The sequence below is a fragment of the Elephantulus edwardii genome, unplaced genomic scaffold, assembly GCF_000299155.1.
Source record: "Elephantulus edwardii isolate Elephantulus edwardi_28Jun2011 unplaced genomic scaffold, EleEdw1.0 scaffold00086, whole genome shotgun sequence".
NCBI lineage: Eukaryota > Metazoa > Chordata > Mammalia > Macroscelidea > Macroscelididae > Elephantulus > Elephantulus edwardii.
Genome location: NW_006399836.1, coordinates 12,814,784 through 12,833,609, shown reverse-complemented (window position 1 = coordinate 12,833,609; position 18,826 = coordinate 12,814,784). Strand labels below are relative to the sequence as shown.

The following is an 18,826-nucleotide window of genomic DNA, read 5'->3' as shown; positions in this document are numbered from 1 at the left end:
TCATGTTTGACTTTTCTATATCATTTTGCTTTAAATGTGCCTCTTGTAAGTAGCAAATAACTGAAGTAACATTTGAAATAACATTTACATTTGTTGTATTTTCTCTTTAACAAATAGCCTCTGTGTTTGTTTTTTTTACCTGAATTTTTTGTTCACTGTAACATATTTTTCTTTTCCTCCTACTGTTTGAAACCCATATATTCTTTTTTTTTGAAACCCATATATTCTGCTTCTGTCTTTTATATGTTGTTAGATGTTGTCAAGTGGAGTATGACTCACAGTGACTCTGTGAATAGATCTGAACCCTTTTCTATCTTGTGCCATCCTCACAATCTTTGACACACTCAAGCCAATTTCTACAGCCACTGTCTCAATCCACCGGCTGAAGGTCTTCCTTTCTTTCGCCGTCCACCTTCCCAAGCGTGATATTATTCTTTGGGGAATTCCTTTCCTAGCAATATGTCATGCTCTCCAAATACTGATCCTCCTCTTCTGTTCCCAACTTTTGCATTCCAGTCACCCATTATTATTGCGGCATCTTTTTTTTTAAATTTTATTATTTGTGTGTATAGTCAAATCATATCTGACTGGTACAGGAGGAGATTGTCCCTCCTTCCCCAGCAGAGCATCTGGTGGATTCGAACTGTGCACCTCTGTATTACTGCATCTTGATTGCATATTCAATCGATTTCTGACTGCAAAAGTTGGTAGAAATCTTCTGTTTCCTCTTCTTTGGTGTATATATTTGAATGATAGTGGTATACACTGGACTTCCTTGTATGTGTATGGATATTATCCTGTCACACAATATTGTATTTCAAGACGCATCTAGAAATGATTTTTTTAACTATGAAAACAACCCCATTTTTCCTCATCTTTTCATCTCTAGCATAGTAGATCATATGATCATCTGATTCAAAATGCCCCATGCCAGTCTATCTCATCTCACCAATACCTAGTATGTCGATATCTATGTTTTCCATTTCTTAATTTTCTATATTCATAGTTCTCACATTGCATGTTCCAACCACTAGTGTCTGCTTACAACTGTTCCTCCTCCTTAGTATGTCCATACTTGAAAGTTCCACTTCCGTTGCCCTATCTGCTAGTCTAAGTGTGTTCTGTTGTACATAGAATTTTTGAAGTCCTGCTATTTCGGAAGTGGATGGCCAATCCTTCTTCCTAGTCTGTCTTCATCTGAATGCTCAGATTTAGCAAAATATCTGACAGACAAGCATTTTACAGAACAATGCAGATGAAAGATCTTTCCCAATTGTAGAAATAGCCAGTAGTTTTAGTGTTGTCCCTACCCTTGACATGAGTGTCTTGACCCACCCATTTCTCTGCTCCACCAGCATTCCCTTCTACTCCCACCTACTCTTTTCAGCACCTCTCTCTCGCTCTTACCACGGGGTCGATTGGCAGCATCAGGATGGTTGCTAAAAAGATTGAGATTGTTCACAGCTTTAGTTTGCTTGGCTCCACAGTCTCTTGGCACCAGCAGCCAGGAAATTAAAAGACGTATTTGAATGGGAAAGTCTGTGGTTAGAGACCTCTCTGAAGTACTGAAGAGCAAAGATATCAGTCTGGAGACTAAGGAGTGCCTGATACAAGCCATGGTCTTTGCAGTCACTTGCTATGCATCAGAGAGCTGGACATTGACTAGGGATGAGAGAAGGAGAATTGATGCCATTGAGCTGTGGCGTTGGAGTATTGAATATACGATGGACTGCTAAGAAAAGAAACAGGTTTGTCCTGGAGGAGGGTGAAGTCAGGCTGCTCCTTGGAGGCAAGGATTCTGAAGCTTCATCTGACATACTTTGAACATGTTGCAAGGAGGGTCCAGTCCTTGGAGAAGGACATCATGCCTGGGAGGGTAGAAAGACAGTGCAGGAGAGGAAGACCATCTGTGAGGTGGATTGTTTCAGTGTCTGGGGTAATGGGGGTACGTGTGTCAGAGACAATAAGATTGACACAGGATAGAGCAGGGTTCAGGCCTGTTGTATGTAGGGTTGCTATGAGTTGCAGGCAACTGGACAGCACATAACAACAACTTGCCTGAAGTATGTGAGACAAAGCTTCACCATCCTTGTCTCCAGGGAACATTCTGACTGCACCTTCTCCAAGACATAACTATTTGTTCTTTTGCCAGTCCATGAGATAGTCACTACTCTTCTTCAGCACCACAGTTCAAAGGCATTAGTGCTTCTGTCATCCCTATTTATTGTACAGCTCTCAAATGCTTAACAAGTGACTGAAAAGGCCATGATCTGAATCAGGCACACCTTTGTCCTCAAACGGACATCATTGCTCCTCAGTAATTTGGAGAGGTCCCTACTGCAGACTTTCCCAGTGCAGCGTTTTCCTGATTCCCTGACCAAAACGTTGATTGTGGATGCAAGTAAAATGAAATTGTTGACAGTTTGTCTTTACTCCATCTATCATGATGTTGCCTATGGGTCCAGTGGTGAGGATTTTTGTTTTCTTGATGTTGAGATGCAGTTTATATGGAAGGCCACTGTGTTTGATCTTCTGCAGCAGGCGCTTCAAGTCCTCCTCCTTTGAGCAAGCAAGGTTGTATCATCTGCTTACGGAAGGTTACCCTTAAATTATTAACCTGAATTGTGTCATGTAACAAAGCTGAAGTCACCTTTTCCCAATCCCATTCCTAAACAGTCCGTGACTTTGGACTACCTTATATTTCATTTGCTTACCCTTCTTCCTCATCCTGTTTGGTTCTAGTTCGTGTTTTTTTAAGCCCGCCTCAAAATAAGCTGTTTTCAAATTTATAAGTAGTATGTTTTCGATTTACCAACCTATATACCAGCTCCCTGCTCTCCTTTTTTTCCTCTCACATTGGAGTCCACTTCTTCCTTCTGGATTCACTTTGTTTCTTGGTGAAGACTTCCCCTCCCTCCCTCAGCAAGGGTCCGTGAGTGGTGAACTTGATTTCTTTTCTGACCATGTGCTTGTTTGCTGTCACACAGGAATTAGGGCCTGGGGAAATGTGTCTGGAGCTGACAGTTAACTCCTGCGGGCACTCTGATGTTGTTGTCCCAGTGGCTGATGCCTGTTGTTGCTAATGAGAAACTGTCCATCAGTTTGCCTTCTCCTGTGTGTAGGTGATTAGATAAGTAGGTAGACTGTTAGCAGTCAAGATTGTCACACTTTCAATTTCCTTTTAAAGGATTCGTAATGATTTACCCAGATAGGAAATGTACTTACCCGGTTTAGGCTTTGTATGGTCCTTCAGTTTGGACAGACAGGTTTTCCATTTTTGTTTGCTGGTCTCTTCGTTCTTTAAGTAAGCTCTCTCCTCTGTTCTCTTCCTCTTTGTGTTTACTGGGCCTTCTCATTCTGTCCTCCCTGTCCTCTGACTTGCCGATTCCTCTCCATAGCATCTAGAGTCTTCCTCAGCCTAAACATTGAATTTGTTTTTATTTTCATTATCTCATTTAATTTCCAGAACTTGTCAACTTTTCCAATTTTCTTAAATTTTTTTATTTTAATTGAGATTTTAATGAAAGGTTATAAAGAACTTAGATGTCCATTCATTCATTGTTGCACATTTTCCTCCCTATCCACTGCCCCAGTTAGCTTTTCTCTTTGAAACTAAATTCTTTCATTGTTGCACAAACACCACCCCCAAGTCCACTTTGCTATGCAGCTCTTATTCTGGACTGTTGTCATGCAAATAATACCCAATCATATATTCCTTTTAAGCAGTTCTTTTCTTCATCTGTTTCAATGCAATGTACATTATTTATCCCTCTTTGCTTAATTTCCCCCAAACCTGTTTAATAGCAGTGGCATTATACAATATTTGTCCATTTGTGACTGAGATATTTCACTCAGCATAATGTCCTCCAAGATCACTCATTTCGTATAATATCTTATAAGTTCCTTGTTTTTCAGTGTTGCTTAGTATTCCATTGTGTGACTATACCAGAGCTTCTCTACCCATTCATTTGTTGATGGGCACTTGGGTTATTTCCATCTCTTTGCTATTGTGAACAAAGCAGCAATAAACATAGGTGCACTTTTCCAATTTAAAAAAAAATACTGTCCCTTAATTTCCTGATTCTAGTACTTTCCCATCTGTTTAAATTTTATTGTTCTGTTTTATCAGATACTTTTTTAAATGTATATTGGTTTGCATACAAAATTGGTACACATTTTGTTTCTTTCATATACATTGTTTTTTTGGGGGTTTTTAAATTTATTATTTTGTGTGTGTGTGTGTGCTATCAAATTGGATCTTACTGATACAGGAGGAGATTGCCCCTCCTTCTCCAGCAGAGCATCTGGTGGATTTGAGCCACGTACCTCTGGGATAGCAGTGCAGCTTCTTGCCACTAGGCCACCAGCGCTCCCTTTATTTTCATATTTTAAGCACACTGATTTTAACCTCTTGTCAAGACCTACTCAAAGGAGCAGTTGGAACCGGAGTTAGAGATTGTATATTGATTGCAGTAAGTGAAGTGTGTATATGAATGAGAGAACTGAGCCCAGAAGTACCAATATAAAAGCTTCAAAGAAGTTATAGTATTAAAAATCAAATAAAGGAAACATATAATACTTACTCAGCTCTTGGCTTTCTAGAAGGGAAGTTTAAAGGGAATTGCCTATTTTGTGGTTCTTAACTGCTTTCTTACTGTCACCGGAGCTCTGGTAGCCTAGTAGGTAAGGAGTTGCACAGCCAAGCCAAAGGCAGGCGGTTCAAATGCACCGAATGCTCTGTGGGAGAAAGATGGGCAGTCTCCTCCTGGGAAATGTACAGCCTCTGAAAACCCACTGGCAGGCCAGCTGTGAATTGGTTCCAACTCGATGGCAGTGAGTTTCAGGGAACTCCAGTTGCATAGTAGGTAAAGAATTGTGCTGCCAACCCAAACACCAGCGGTTTGAATTCACCAGTTTGCTCTTCAGGAGAAAGATGGGCTTAAAAAGAAAGGTCGCCAGTGAAATTCACAGCCTCTGAAAACCCACTGGAAAGTCAGCTATGAATTGGTTCCAACTCAGCAGCAAGAAGGTTTTAAGTATTATAGTCTCTTATTTTCAAAGAGGAGAAAAGAACACGCCAAGCAAGGGCACGAGCTTATCTTGGCACTTATGCCTAAAAGAAATCTGTAACACAGGACTGTACATAGGAGGAGTGAATACCTTTACAAGTATGACCACATCGTCACTGGATATTTAGCATGCACTTTAAATATTGTCTAAAACACAGTCATCTCTTGCATGATAAATAGTATGGATCTAAAACCAGCTATCCTGCATAAGAAAACTGCTCAGTGGTTTGGAATTCTTTTTCTTGGTGAGAAAGTATCAGTCATCGTTCCTGTTTTGTTGCCACGGTTGCTGAAATGTGTTCTCGTTAAGCCTTACCCCATTCTGTTTTCTCTGTGGCACTAGGCAAAAAAGAAGAACATGTCGGCCTACCAGGTGTTCTGTAAAGAATATCGCGTGACCATTGTGGCTGATCATCCAGGTATAGGTAAGGACAGCCCTGAGCTTTCATCGTTGCACTTCCCTGTGTCTCTCTGAGAGCAGTGCAGTTAAACTAGTCAGGGGCAGGCCGTTTCTTCACTTAATATTAAAGGCATACAGGTCTCATTTCCTTCTGCAGGTCACCATACATTTTTGCCTGTTGACCCCAACCTAAAAGACAAGAACTTTCTCTTCATAGCTCATAACTTAAACTGACCAGATGGGAGGGGCATGTATAAAATGGAAGCAGGTCAGACATAATTGTGCTAAACAGGAAGTGATGTATAAATATTTTATGTAAGAAGACTTGGTGGTGGTGTTTTCCAAGATTCTACAGCTGACCTTTTCCTTAAACACTCCTTGATAGTAGAGTCTCCCTAAGATAACTTCTGTTCATCTCTGTTTTCAAAGCTAGTGAAGTGAGAATAACCCAGGCCTCAGACTGTCAGTTCGCTTCTGCCAGTGCCACTTGTTTGAGGTGTAGAATAGCTGCCCTGTGTGAATCTACTGGTAAAGCATAAAATCATTAAACAAATCAAAGTGGTGGAAATCTTGAAGATTTCTTTGAAGCTAGTGTAGAGAAGTTCTTTGGTTTTGATCTCTGAGAAACTTGGTGAAAGGCTCATGCTTCACCAACACCTTCACTCTTAACCAAATGCTACCAAATGTACCTTGTTTTAACATAACTGATAAACTCTATATTGTGGAAGCAGATGGGAAGCTACCAAAAAGATGTGGAAGGAATCGCAGAGCGTAGATGAATGAGAATTTGTACCTGAAAAATGCCTATTTCAGACAGAAAAGAATCCAAACAAAAGTGATGAAGTTTGGGTTTGGGTTTTTTTTTTTTTAATATCAAAAGAATCTTTTGCTATTTAAATATTAGCTTCACAGACTTTTTCCACTCTTTTGCTACCCCCAACCTCATGTTTTGTTGATAATTAATTCTTTACTAAATTTAGGTGTTCTTTTTTTTTTTACTCTTTTATGCCAGATTTTGGGGAACTTAGTAAAAAATTGGCTGAAGTGTGGAAGCAATTGCCAGAAAAAGACAAACTAGTAAGTATACCATCTTACCAATAGCTTTCCTGGTGTTCTTTGTTTCCTAAAATATATAATTCACCTGTAGACCCCGCAGCCATAGAATACGGATGGGGGGACGGCCAATGAAAATGGTTAAGGCTACAGCCCTTTGTTGACGGCAGTTGTCCCTGGGCAAGGATTGAGCCGCACAGAGTCTGTCTCTTCTAACTTTGTCTCCCTCCCTTCCTCTCTTACTTTCTCCCTCCATCTCTTTTGCTCTTTTTTTTCTCTAAATCTTTGCCAGAATGACCTGAGCCAAAAATTGACCTGACTTGATCAGTGATTTAAGTGTGAGAAGAGACAACAGAAATACAAAGAATCTAATCTGAGAACTGTGAAAAGTCATCTACTTAATAGTCACTGAAAATAAGAAATGAGTTTGCTAGGTAACTAGATTTCAGGTCATTATCCACGTAACCATTAACATATGATACATCCTGTTAGCAAGAAGGGAGCTCTGATAGCCTAGGATAAGGAGCTGTGCTGCCATCCCAAAGGCAAGCAGTTCGAATCCATCAGCTGCTCCACAGGGAGAAAATGGACAATCATCTCCTGTGCGATTAAACTGCTCTGAAAACCTGCTGGAGGCTCAGCTATGTGTCGGTTCTTACTCAGCGGTACACGACAACTATCAAGATGCTAACAAGACATTAATAAATATTCATGTCTGAATCTTTTTAGCGTTCACGCACCAGTTGGGTTTTATGGAACTAGAATTACTGTCAAGAAATTAGAACTCTTATCTCGCTTTAACGTACATCTGGATGAAGCAACAGTATTCCACAGATAGATGATCTTCATTTCTGTCGTCTGTGTTACCCTGCCAGCTAGGAGGCTGGAGGAAATACTGAACCCTCCTGGCATTACACTGGACTACATGTTCACTCCATGCCTTCACATTTCAGCCCCGGTCTGTTCTGTCCTGTCACATGGGGTTGACTGCTAACGACCCCATAGTGATAGAGTGGAATTGCTCCATAGGGTTTGTAGGCTGTAATCCTTACAGGAGGGACCACGATGCCAGGTCTGTCTCCCATGGGGCTCCTGGGTAGGTTCAGCTCACCATCCTTCTGATTACTAGCTGGGCACATAACCACGATTCTACCAAGGCTCACCCATCCAGGGAGCCAAAAACCAATGCTGTGCCGGTCCCCTGAGCGTTGAGGAATGTTCATAGTTCTCTAGGACATTGATGTGATCACTGTCTAAAGTACTTTCCATTTAAAAAGTTAATGTTGGCACTCTTATCTGCCCTCTCCCACTGTTCTTTTCTCTCCTTTATTCTGTTCCTCCAGGACTCCCTTCCCTTTTACTAACTTGTCCACTTTAATTTCTTTTGCCCCAATCTGACTACAGATTTGGAAGCAGAAAGCACAGTATCTGCAACACAAACAGAACAAAGCAGAAGCTACAACTGTCAAAAGAAAAGCATCCAGCTCAGAGGGCTCCATGAAGATGAAAGGTAGTGTCCCTGTCATCCTCCTGTCCTTCGTTGGCCCCGAGTCCTGCAAGTGTCGCTTCCTTGCCAGGAGATGAGGAGAGCGTATTTATTGTTTCAGAAGCCAATCTTTTTTTTTTTTTTCATTGATACCTTTTTTTGTTTGAGTGAAGGCTTACCAGTCACATATTGGTCCTTCATACCTTCATACACATTTTCTTTCATAACATTAATTATCCTGGTTAATTATATTAATTACAACATCCAATCAGCCCTCATTACATATTGCCTTTCCCTTCACCCAACTTAACGTTTTATTAAATTTTACTCCCCTTTGCCTTCCTTCCCTTCCCTGTTAACTGCCACCATTGATTGTATCTCTTTGTAAAACTTTCCTTGTTGTTGCTATGTGCTGTCAAGTAGCATGTGACTCATAGCAACCCTATATACAATAGCCCATTACCCTGCTCTATCCTGTGCCAACATTATTGTCTCTGACATACCTACCCTCATTACCCCAGTCACTGAGTCAATCCATCTCATCGAGGGTCTTCCTCTCCTACTCTGTCCCTCCACCCTCCCAAGCATGACGTCCCTCTCCAAGGACTAGCCCCTCTTTGCAACATGTCCAAAGTATGTTAGACGAAGCTTCAGAATCCTTGCCTCCCTGCAATCCCAGAGGTATGCAGTTCGAATCCACCAGATGTTGTGCTGGAAAAGGAGGTGCAATCTCCTCCTATACCAGTCATATCTGATTTGATGGTACACACACAGAAAATAATAAAATTAAAAAATTAGGCAAGAAGCTACACTGCAATCCCAGAATCCTTGACTCCAAACAGCAGCCTGGTTTCACCCTCTCTGGGACAAACCTGTTTATTCTCCTAGCAGTCCATAGCTATTCAACACTCTTCTCCAGCACCACAGCTCAAAGGTATCAGTTCCCTTTCTATCATTCCTACTCATTGTCCAACTTTCTGGTGCATAACAGTTAATTGTAAAGACTGTGGCCTGTATCAGGCACACTTTATTCTCCATCATTACTCTTCAATACTCTGGAGAGGTCTCTGACAGCAGACTTTCCCAATTCATCTTTTAATTTCCTAGCTGCCTTAGCTTTTACTAATAGTGGCCTTAAGCCGTATTTGTCCTTTTGTGACTGACATGTGTCGCACCATAGGATTTGCTTTCGATTCATCCATGTTGTGCAGTATTTCACAAATTCTTAAATTGTCTTTTTTATAAAATTAATAACCATTGATCTATGACCACTATTACCCCATCTTTTCAGATCTTCCCTGGACCTTTCTTCATTTTCCTCATAGAAGCCAATCTTGATAGCCAGGGTTGGAGGATACACATGTTCAAATTTAGAAAACACAGATGAAAGATTAGCAAATATTTTCTGTAAAGGGCCAGATCACAAATATGTCAGACTTTTTAGTCCACACAGTCTGTCCTTCTGTCATCCTTGACATTGTTGTTGAGGTGTTTGTGTTGTATGTGCATGCACTATTTTTTGGGGGGAGATTTAATGATTCTTTTTTTTGATTTCTGTTTTTTTGTTTGTTTGTTTGTTTTTTAATTTTTATTTATTTATTTATTCTTTTTATGTGTGTACCATCAAATTGGATCTGACTGGTACAGAAGGCGATTGTTCCTCCTTCAGCAGAGCATCTGGTGGATTTGAACCACGCACCTCTGGGATTGCAGTACAGTTTCCTACCACTAGGCCACCAGAGCTCGCCAGATTTAATGATTCTTTAAAAATAAAAAAACATTCTTCACTTGGCAGGCCATACAGGAATGAGTCCCAGACCAAATTTAGCACATAAACCACAGTATTTGGTATAGTTCATAAACAAGACAGACCGTGAAGAACATCTTTGTGGTTTTCTCAGGTGTGATTCCTCTTTTCCCTCTGTCCTCAGCTGCTTCTACGGGAGGACTGTCCCCCCAAAAGAAGTCCCCACCCAGCACGTGGCTGGGACCAACCTCGCCAGCCAAAGCTCCGGAGACGGAACCCATTGATGTTGCTGCTCATCTCCAGCTGCTGGGAGAGTCCCTCAGCCTCATCGGGCACCGCCTGCAGGAAACCGAGGTGAGGGCTCTGGGCAGCAGGGCGGCTCCCGGGACTGACGTCACTGAACTTGGGTCACTCAGCTCACCTGTGGTCATTGAGCAGGTTTATGCTTCATTATGCTGGGTGCTCACGATACAGAGAGAAAGATGCTCTAGATATAGAAACATCGGGAGATTTTGGATCTCCTTACTGACTTTGAAAGTTCACGGATAAGGTCTTACTGAAACACTGGAAACAAAGAAATTAGAATACCCAGCACTCACTATTTAGAGGAAGAAGTCCAGGGGAAAAGATGAATGACATAAATCCCATGACAGTTTTCATCACCTGAACTTTTAAGAGTATGAACTCTTCTGTGCATTTACAGCAGGAATTTGAATAGGTTTTATAGGCAATTAAGAGATCCACTATTTCCTTCAAAATGGTTTACAAATCCTAGATTTTTTATTCTCAAACTGTTTGTTACCCTACTCTTGAATTGCACAAGGTGTTGTGCCCTCGGGAGATCTTTGTCCTTTTGAGCTTCAAGTTCAGAATCCCTTACCCTACAAAGCCATAATGTTCCGTTTCTTTTACTGTATTCAGTTTCTAACTGTACTGACCCCCCTCGCTAACTCAATGAAGTAATTCAGCTTCCCAGTGGGTCGTAATAGAGCCTTGTAGCAAAGAAGTGCGCCCAACTTACTGGAGCTATTTGTAAGGTACTCATCGTTGTGGATAGGAAATTATTACTCAATAAGATAAATACCAAGGGCCACACGAGACGAAGTCCTATCTTCTGGGCTTCGTTTTCATAGTCAGGGTTCACATCTGTTGGTCATAGGGCTGCTCTGAGTTGTACTCAGCCACACCTATCAACAACCACATGTTTCCTAAAAAATGCATCTCTGCCGATGTGCTCTGTAGGGAGGTGCACTGCTAACTCCTAGATGGTGCATATCTAATGGTTCACATCTGCCTGTAGCTCTGAGAAATTTGGACAGTCTCCTCCGTGCAGTGCAGTATTCTGCCTCTGAAAACCCACTGGAGGGTCGGCTAAGAGTTGGTTTCACAATGAGCTTCTGATGTGTCATGTGCCCTAGGAAGTTAAAAGTAAAAATTACTTACTTATATACCAAATTTTCTCAATATTTAGTAAGTATTTGTTGGCTGCCTCATCATTGGCTGGCTCAGTGACTGGCTCTTGGTACAAGCAGCCAGGAAATTTAAAGGTGAATTGCATTGGGAAAGTCTGCTGTCAGAGACCTCTACAAAGTACTGAAGAGCAATGATGTCAGTCTGGAGACTAAGGTACGCCTGATATAGGCCATGGTCACTGCATTTACTTGCTATGTGTCAGAGAGCTGGACAATGACTAGGGATGACAGAAGGAGAATTGATGCCTTTGAGCTGTGGTGCTGGAGAAGAGTACTGACTATACCATGGACTGCTAAGAGAACAAACAAGTTTGTCCTGGAGAGGGTGAAGCCAGGCAGCTCCTTGGAGGCAAAGATTCTGAAGATTCATCTGACATATTTTGGGCATGTTTCAAAGAGGGGCGTCATGCTTGGGAGGGTGGAAGGGACAGCACAAGAGAGGAAGATCCTCGATGAGGCAGATTGATGTCAGTGACTAGGGAAATGGGGATAGGTGTGTTGGAGACAATAAGGTTGGCACGGGATAGAGCAGGGTTTAAAGCTGTTGTGCATAGGATCACTATGAGTCACAGGCAACTCAATGGCACATAACAACTACCTCATCATTATCACAAGAAGTTGAAGGATTAAAAAATCTGAATATCACAGTGTAGCTATGATCAGAAAAGTTACAGGTTTATCATAAAAGTAGAAAATGTGCATATTTAACAATTTAAAACCAGCCAACTTCTGTGAATAGTTACTGCAATAAGTAATTACTTATAAATAGATCCAGAGAAGAAAAAGAGCTTTATTTATTCTTTACTTTTTTAAAACAATTTCAAAATAAAGCTTACCTTTTTATGTTGCAGTTAGTGTTACGTGCCTTCGAGTCGCTTGTGACTCATAGCAACCCTGTGTACAACAGCTTTGAACCCTGCTCTATCCTGAGACAACCTGACCATCTCTGACACACCTACTTGCATTACTCCAGTCACTGAGTCAATCCATCTCCTCCAGGGTCTTCCCTGCCTTCACTGTACCTCCACCTTCCCAAGCATGATGTCACTCTCCAAGGACTGTCTGTATGTCAGACAAAGCTTCACAATCCTTGCCTCCAAGGAGAAGCCTGTTTTCACCTGTTCTAGGAAAAACCTGTGTGTTTTCTAGCAGTCCATAGTATATTAAGTACTCCTCCAGCACCACAGCTCAAAGGCATCAACATCAACTGTCCTTCTGTCATCCCTAGTCATTGTGCAGCTTTCTGACACATAGAAAGTAATTGCAAAGACCAGGTGCACCTTAGTCTCCCGACTGATATCATTGCTCTTCAGTACTCTAGAGATGTCCCTGACAGCAGACTTTCCCATGCAATTTGTCTTTTGATTTCCTGGCTGCTGTTATAGTGTTGATTGTAAAGCCAAGCTAACTGAGGCTGTTTACAGCCTCTTCGCCACCCATCATGGTGCTGCTAATTGGCCTGGTAGTGAGATCTTTGTTTTCTTGATGTTGAGTTTCAATCCGTGTTGAAGGCTGTAGTCCTTGACCTTCTGCAGCAAGTGCTTCAGGTCCTCCTCAGTTTCAGCAAGCAGGGTTGTGTCATCTGTATAACGCATGTTGTTGATGAGTCTTCCTCCAATCGTGATGCCACATTCCTCATAGAGTCCAGCCTCCCAGATGATCTGTTCTGCATATAGTTGCCAGGGATCCCATTGACTTGGATCCCCAATTAATGCTAGCAGAAGCAGCAGGCAAGAAGTGCCGTGACCTACTGCATTGGGCAAGCTGCCACAAACGACTTCTTTCAAGTATTAAAAAGCAAAAACGTTACTCTCTCAACAAAGGACATCTGACCCAAACTTCATATTCATGTGAAAAATCAAAGTCATTGTGTCCAGTTGAAACCACTCGTAGTTACATTTGCAGAGACTATAAACTGCATGAGAGGAGATTGCCAACCTTTCTCCCCAGGAGCTGCTGGTGATCACTGCTTAGCTGCACAGCTCTCTAGAGACGACGCCATTAGGGCTCCCTTGTTCATGTAAAAACTCGACAATAAATAAAGAAGACCATATGAAATTGACTCATTTGAATTTAGATATTGGAGAAGAATACCGAATGAGTGCATTAACTGCCAGAGAACAGACTGTTTTGCGAGAAGTACAGGCAGGGTGCACCTTAGAAGTAAGGATGGCGAGACTGTCTCACGTACTGTGCATCTGTAATCAAGAACCCGTCCCTGGAGAAGGACTTCACACTTGGTGAAATGTCCACGAGAAATGGGAAGCCTCTCAGCAAAGTGCACCAACATGGGGGCTCCAACGCCAGGCTGTGAGGATGCTACAGGCCCTCGTGCTGTTTCATTCTGTTGTATATGGGGTTACTGTGCGTAAGAACCAACTAGAAAATAGCAATATATTCAGAGTTGTGAATCCATCACCACAATCGAGTTCTGGAACATTTTTCATCATCCTTGACCCTCACAAAATAAGCCATACCCGTTAGCAGTCACTAGTCTGCCTTTTGCCAGACTTTAGTCATTTTCTTTTTTTTTTTTTTTTGAGAAAAAAATTGTAATTAGCCAGCTGGACTCAGTTTAGATGATCCCAGTTTTGTCGGCAACATCCAAAACATCATAGTCAGGAGCAAGTCGAACACAGGCCTAATCAAGGGGTTGACCTTGACCACATCAATGTCATAGAGGTTCTTTGCATCTTGTTTGATTTGGTGCTTGTTGGCCTTGACATCCACAATGAACACAGGTGTGTTGTTATCTTCTATCTTCTTGGCTTACTCAGTGGTCAGGGGAAACTTGATGATGGCAGAGCGGCCAAGCTTGTTTCTCCTGGGGGCGCTGTTCCAGGGGTATTTGGGCTGCCTTCAGAGTCTCAGCAGCTTAGGCCACTGGAAGGTGGATGATGTGCAGGTCTTTTTTTTGTGTCTGTGGATGCCCTTCAGGACTATCTTCTTGGCCTTTAATGCCTTTGCTTTGGCTTCAGTTTTGGGAGGGGCAGGGGCTTCCCTCTTCACTTTCAGTATCACCTTTGTAGCAATGTCAGACTTTAGTCAATTTTCACATATTCTTACAATTTTGTAATTTCTGTACAGTATTCTTTATAGTATCTATAGTACTACTTATTTAAGAGAATCTTATTTCACTTAATTTAGAAGGAACTCTGTTGGTTTAGTGGTAAAGAATTGCACTGCCTACCCAAGCCCACTGGAGGGTCAGGGCTAGGTTGGTTCTGATTCAATGGTACACAACAACACAGTAATATCCTCGTAAAAAAGAGTAGAACAAACTGATAGCCAAGTCTAGCCTCTGTTAACTCCACAAAGGGGAACTGTCCTCATCCACAGTCCAAAGTCCCTATTTCAGGTTCCTTTATTTCAGACATGGCTTTCATGCTCCCACGTGTACTTCTAATTCCAACACTAATCATACTGTGTTAGTATGGGATTTAAAATCTATTGCAGTAGCTGTATAAGTTTCACAGAGCTGTACTCACAGCTATGAAGTTTATTAGGGGAGTTTACAGGTTCAGGTCAAGTTCACGGGTTTCATTCAGTTAATTTGAAGTTGACACCAGGATACAGTTCCTGGTAGTCACAGGCCCTTTGACCTTCAGACTCAGGGCTTATGTCAGTGTTACAAAGTTCCCATAATCCTGCCAATTAAGGTGTCCTCCCTCAGTCCTCCAGCGAGCTTGGGTGAATTGCCTTGGCTCTGGCTCTGTGACACAGGAGTCCCACGTCAGCTGTGGCGTGCTGGTCCTGGTTCTCCCTGAGCCGACTGCTGCTCTCGTGCAGGCCCCAGCCTGACTGTTGCAGGCCGCAGTCTCTTCATCCTCTCCCTTGCTGATAGTGAGATTCCTGCCTTTGTGCTAAAACTTGCTGAATTTAAACTTGGTGAGATGGGGAAACTGACCAATCCCATAATGAGGAGTTTATACACATCCTGTTTCAAGTTCCTGCCTTGTCGTGTGGTAAAGTTAAAAGTTGATGGCTAAGAAAACCATTGTGAACAGTAAACCTGGGACTCTGCAGTCCTTTACATCACAAGGGAGGCATGCTGGGGAATTCTTTTCTAACTAACACTTATCAAATATATATGTGGTTGGTATATTCACCTGGTAGGGGAGATATCACAATCATGAAGCTGGCCTTCGCGGTGGGAGGCACTTCGAATATGCTGACTCCTGTGAGTTCCCCAAATGTTAGAAACTCTCCTGCATGATTTGTGGTAGTGGGAGACTGCATTTGCACTCTCCCCTGTAAAAAACATATGTATAAATAACGTTGTCATGTGCCATCAAGTCAGAACCAATTTGTAGCTGACCCTCCATATTTTCAGAGGTAGTAAATTGCACAGGAGGAGACTGCCCATCTTTCTCCTGTGGAGCAGCTGGTGGATTTGAACTTCATGCCTTTGAGTTGGCAGTGCAGCTCCTTACCAGCTTACTAAGCCACTAGTATTCCTCAGTTAGATTTTAAATGTTATTGCTTGTGTTAGGTGCCATCTAGTCACCTGTGACTCATAACGACCTTAAGTACAACAGCTCTGAGCCCTGCCCTGTCCTGAGCCAGTCTCACCAACTCCTACACACCTACCCCCATTCCCCCAGTCACTTTATCAATCCATCTCATCTGGGGTCTTCCTCTCCTATGCTGTCCCTCCACCATTCTGAACATGTTGTCATTCTTCAAGGACCATTCCCTCCTGGCCACTTGCCCAAAATATATGAAATGGAGCTTCAAAATCCTAGCCTCCAAGGAGAAACTTGGTTTCACCCTCTCCAAAACAGTCTGATTTGTTTTCTTGGCGGTCCATGGTATGTTCAAGACTCTTCTCTAGAACCTCAACTCAAAGACACCTATTCTTCTTCTGTCAGCCTTAGTCATTGTCTAGCTCTCTGAAGCATAACAAGTAATTGAGAAGACCATGGCCTGGATCAGGTGTACCTTTGTATCTAGACTGACATTGTTGCTTTTCAGCACGCTGGAGAGGTCCATGACAGCAGATTTTCCTGATGCCATTCATCTTTTGATTTCCTGACTGCTGGTGTTAAGAGTGTTGTTTGTGGAGCTGAGTTATTGTGAACTACCTCATTTAAACCCAGTTAGTATTTCCAGTAGTTCTCTGTCAGTGTACTGTTCCAGTTGTTTCTGGATTATCTTCAGCAGGATTTTGCTAGTGATATTATGCGATAATTTCCACAATCTGTCAGGTCACCTTTTTTGAAATGGGAATAAATACAGATCTTTTCCCATCAGTTGGCCAAGTAGTTGACCTCCAGATTTCTTAGCACAACTACTAATTTTTCTTTAAGTCAGCTAATTTTTATTGTGACTTGCATGAAAGTTTATAAAACAAATTAATTTTTATTCAATCATTTATATACATTTTTCTAAAAATTTCTCAAGTATGAGGTCCCTCTCCATTAAATAGCGTCTCCTAGCAACATGCTCAGTATGTGAGACAAAGCTTTATCATCTCTGCCTCCACGGAGCACTTTGGCTATACTTTCTCCAAGATACATTCTTTTTCCAGATGTTCAGTACTTTCTCCAACACCACAGTTCAAAGGCATCAATAATTCTTCTGTCACCCTTATTCATTGTCCAGCTCTCAGGTGCATGGCAAGTGGTTTAAAAGACCATAGCCTGGACCAGGCGCACTTTAAACCTCAAACTGACATCATTGATTGCTCCTCAGTAATTTGGAAAGGTCCCTAAATGAAGACTTTGTCCGTGCAATGAAAGATACTTATTTGTGGGTTTTTTGGTTTTGTTTTTGTTTTTTTTATTTTCCATACAAAGGCATTTGACTGTGTGGATCATAACAAATTATCGAGCTAACATTGAGAAGAATGGGAATCCCTGAACACCTGATTTTTGCAGAAATGAGTGTCGGCGGTATGAGGATGGCCAAGTCTATTACTGACTCCACAGAGGGGAACTTTCCCCACCATCAGTATCCAGAACACAAAACTAGTTCCTCTAAGTTCAGACATGGTCTCCATGCTCCTGCACCTACTTCCATTAATTCCAGCACCAATCTTACTGCTTGCTCTCCTGAGTCCAAAATCCATTGCAGTGTCCACACAAACTTCACAGAACCATACTCACGGTTACAGAAAGATAACAGGCTATCCTTCAGGTTGACAGCTGGACACAGTCCCTCAGTGCAGACAGCTGCTTAGGTCTGGTCACAGGCTCTTTGACCTTCAGCCTCAAAGCTTGGGTTAGTGTTACAAAGTGCCCTTCATCCTGCCAGTGGTGGTGTCTTCTCTCAGTCCTTCAGCAAGCTTGGGCTGCAGGGCTCTGGCTCTGCGGGGCAGCAAGCCCAAGTCCGCTCTTTCTCATGTTGGTCTGGTCCCTGCTGAGGCTGCTCCTGCTCTTGTGTGCGGCCGGGTCTGGCTAGTGCAGGAATCTCTGGCATCAGAGCACGCACACTGCTTCCTCTTTCCTGTTGGTGTCCAGATTCCCAATTTATGCCACTGTATCTACTCAATTTACTGGCAAGACTAGCCACTGTCCTTGTGGATAGACTAATGCATCCTGTCTGTAGGATCTGGCACATTTAAAGTCAATGGCTAGGAAAGCCCTTTGCAGCAGTAAACTCTAGACACCACAATTGAGCTCATGCAAAACTTACATAAATCAAGACGTAGTTGTTAGCACAGAACAAGGGAATACTGTGTGGTTTAAAATCTGGAAAGGCAGTGTCAGAGGTGTATCACTTCTCCATGCCTAATCCATGTTTAATCTGTATGCTTTGCTCAGCAACCTGCAGTATATGCACATGACACAACTTTGCTTACAGAAAGTCAAGGAGGCTTGAAGTCTGTCAGATGATCAGACTGCAGCCCTCAGTATGTGTTAATCTCACTATCAAGAAAACAAAGGACCTCAGCACTGGACCAGTAGACAGCATCCATGATACTTGGAGAAAAGTTGTCAGCAATTTCATTTTACCTGATCAGCTGTCAACCTCCATGGTAACAGGAGTTAAGAAATCAAAAGCCCTCTTGCTCTGGGAAAATATTCTGTCAGGGACTTATCCAAAGTGCTATAGAACAAAGATGTCAGTTTAAAGATGTAGATGTGCCTGGTACAAGCCAGGGTGTTTTCAGATGCTTTGTGAGAGCTCTCCAAAGTACTGAAGAGCAATGGTGTCAGTCTGGAGACTAAGGTGCGCCTGATACAGGCCATGGTCTTTGCAGTCACTTGCATACATCAGAAAGCTGGACAATGACTAGGGATAATAAAAGGGGAATTGATGCCTTTGAGCTGTGGTGTTGGAGAAGAGTATTAATATACCATGGACTGCTAGAAAACAAACAGGCTTGTCCTGGAGAAGGTGAAGCCAGGCTGCTTCTTGGAGGCAAGGATTCTGAAGCTTTGTCTGATACACTTTGGACACATTGCAAGGCCAGATCAGTCCTTGCAGAAGAATGTCATGCTTGGTAGGGTGGAGGGACAGTGCAGGAGGGGAAGACCCTCTGTGAGATGGAGTGATTCAGTGACTGGGGTAATCGGGTTGGCTGTGTCAGAGACGGTGAGATTGGTACAGGATAGAACTAGATTTAGGGCTGTTGTACGTAGGGTCGCTGTGAGT

General features: G+C 42.4%; 1 protein-coding gene across 2 annotated transcripts in view; it reads left to right on the top strand.

Annotated features, from left to right (window-relative positions):
- Positions 1–18,826, top strand: part of HMGXB4 (HMG box domain containing 4) — a 46,523-nt gene that overhangs the window by 14,473 nt on the left and 13,224 nt on the right. For both annotated transcript variants that reach the window (XM_006890168.1, XM_006890167.1), the window contains 4 exons: positions 5,413–5,494; positions 6,482–6,546; positions 7,927–8,032; positions 9,940–10,109. In XM_006890168.1, the coding sequence (XP_006890230.1) occupies positions 5,413–5,494; positions 6,482–6,546; positions 7,927–8,032; positions 9,940–10,109 (423 nt within the window). The remainder of the gene's footprint in view (positions 1–5,412; positions 5,495–6,481; positions 6,547–7,926; positions 8,033–9,939; positions 10,110–18,826) is intronic.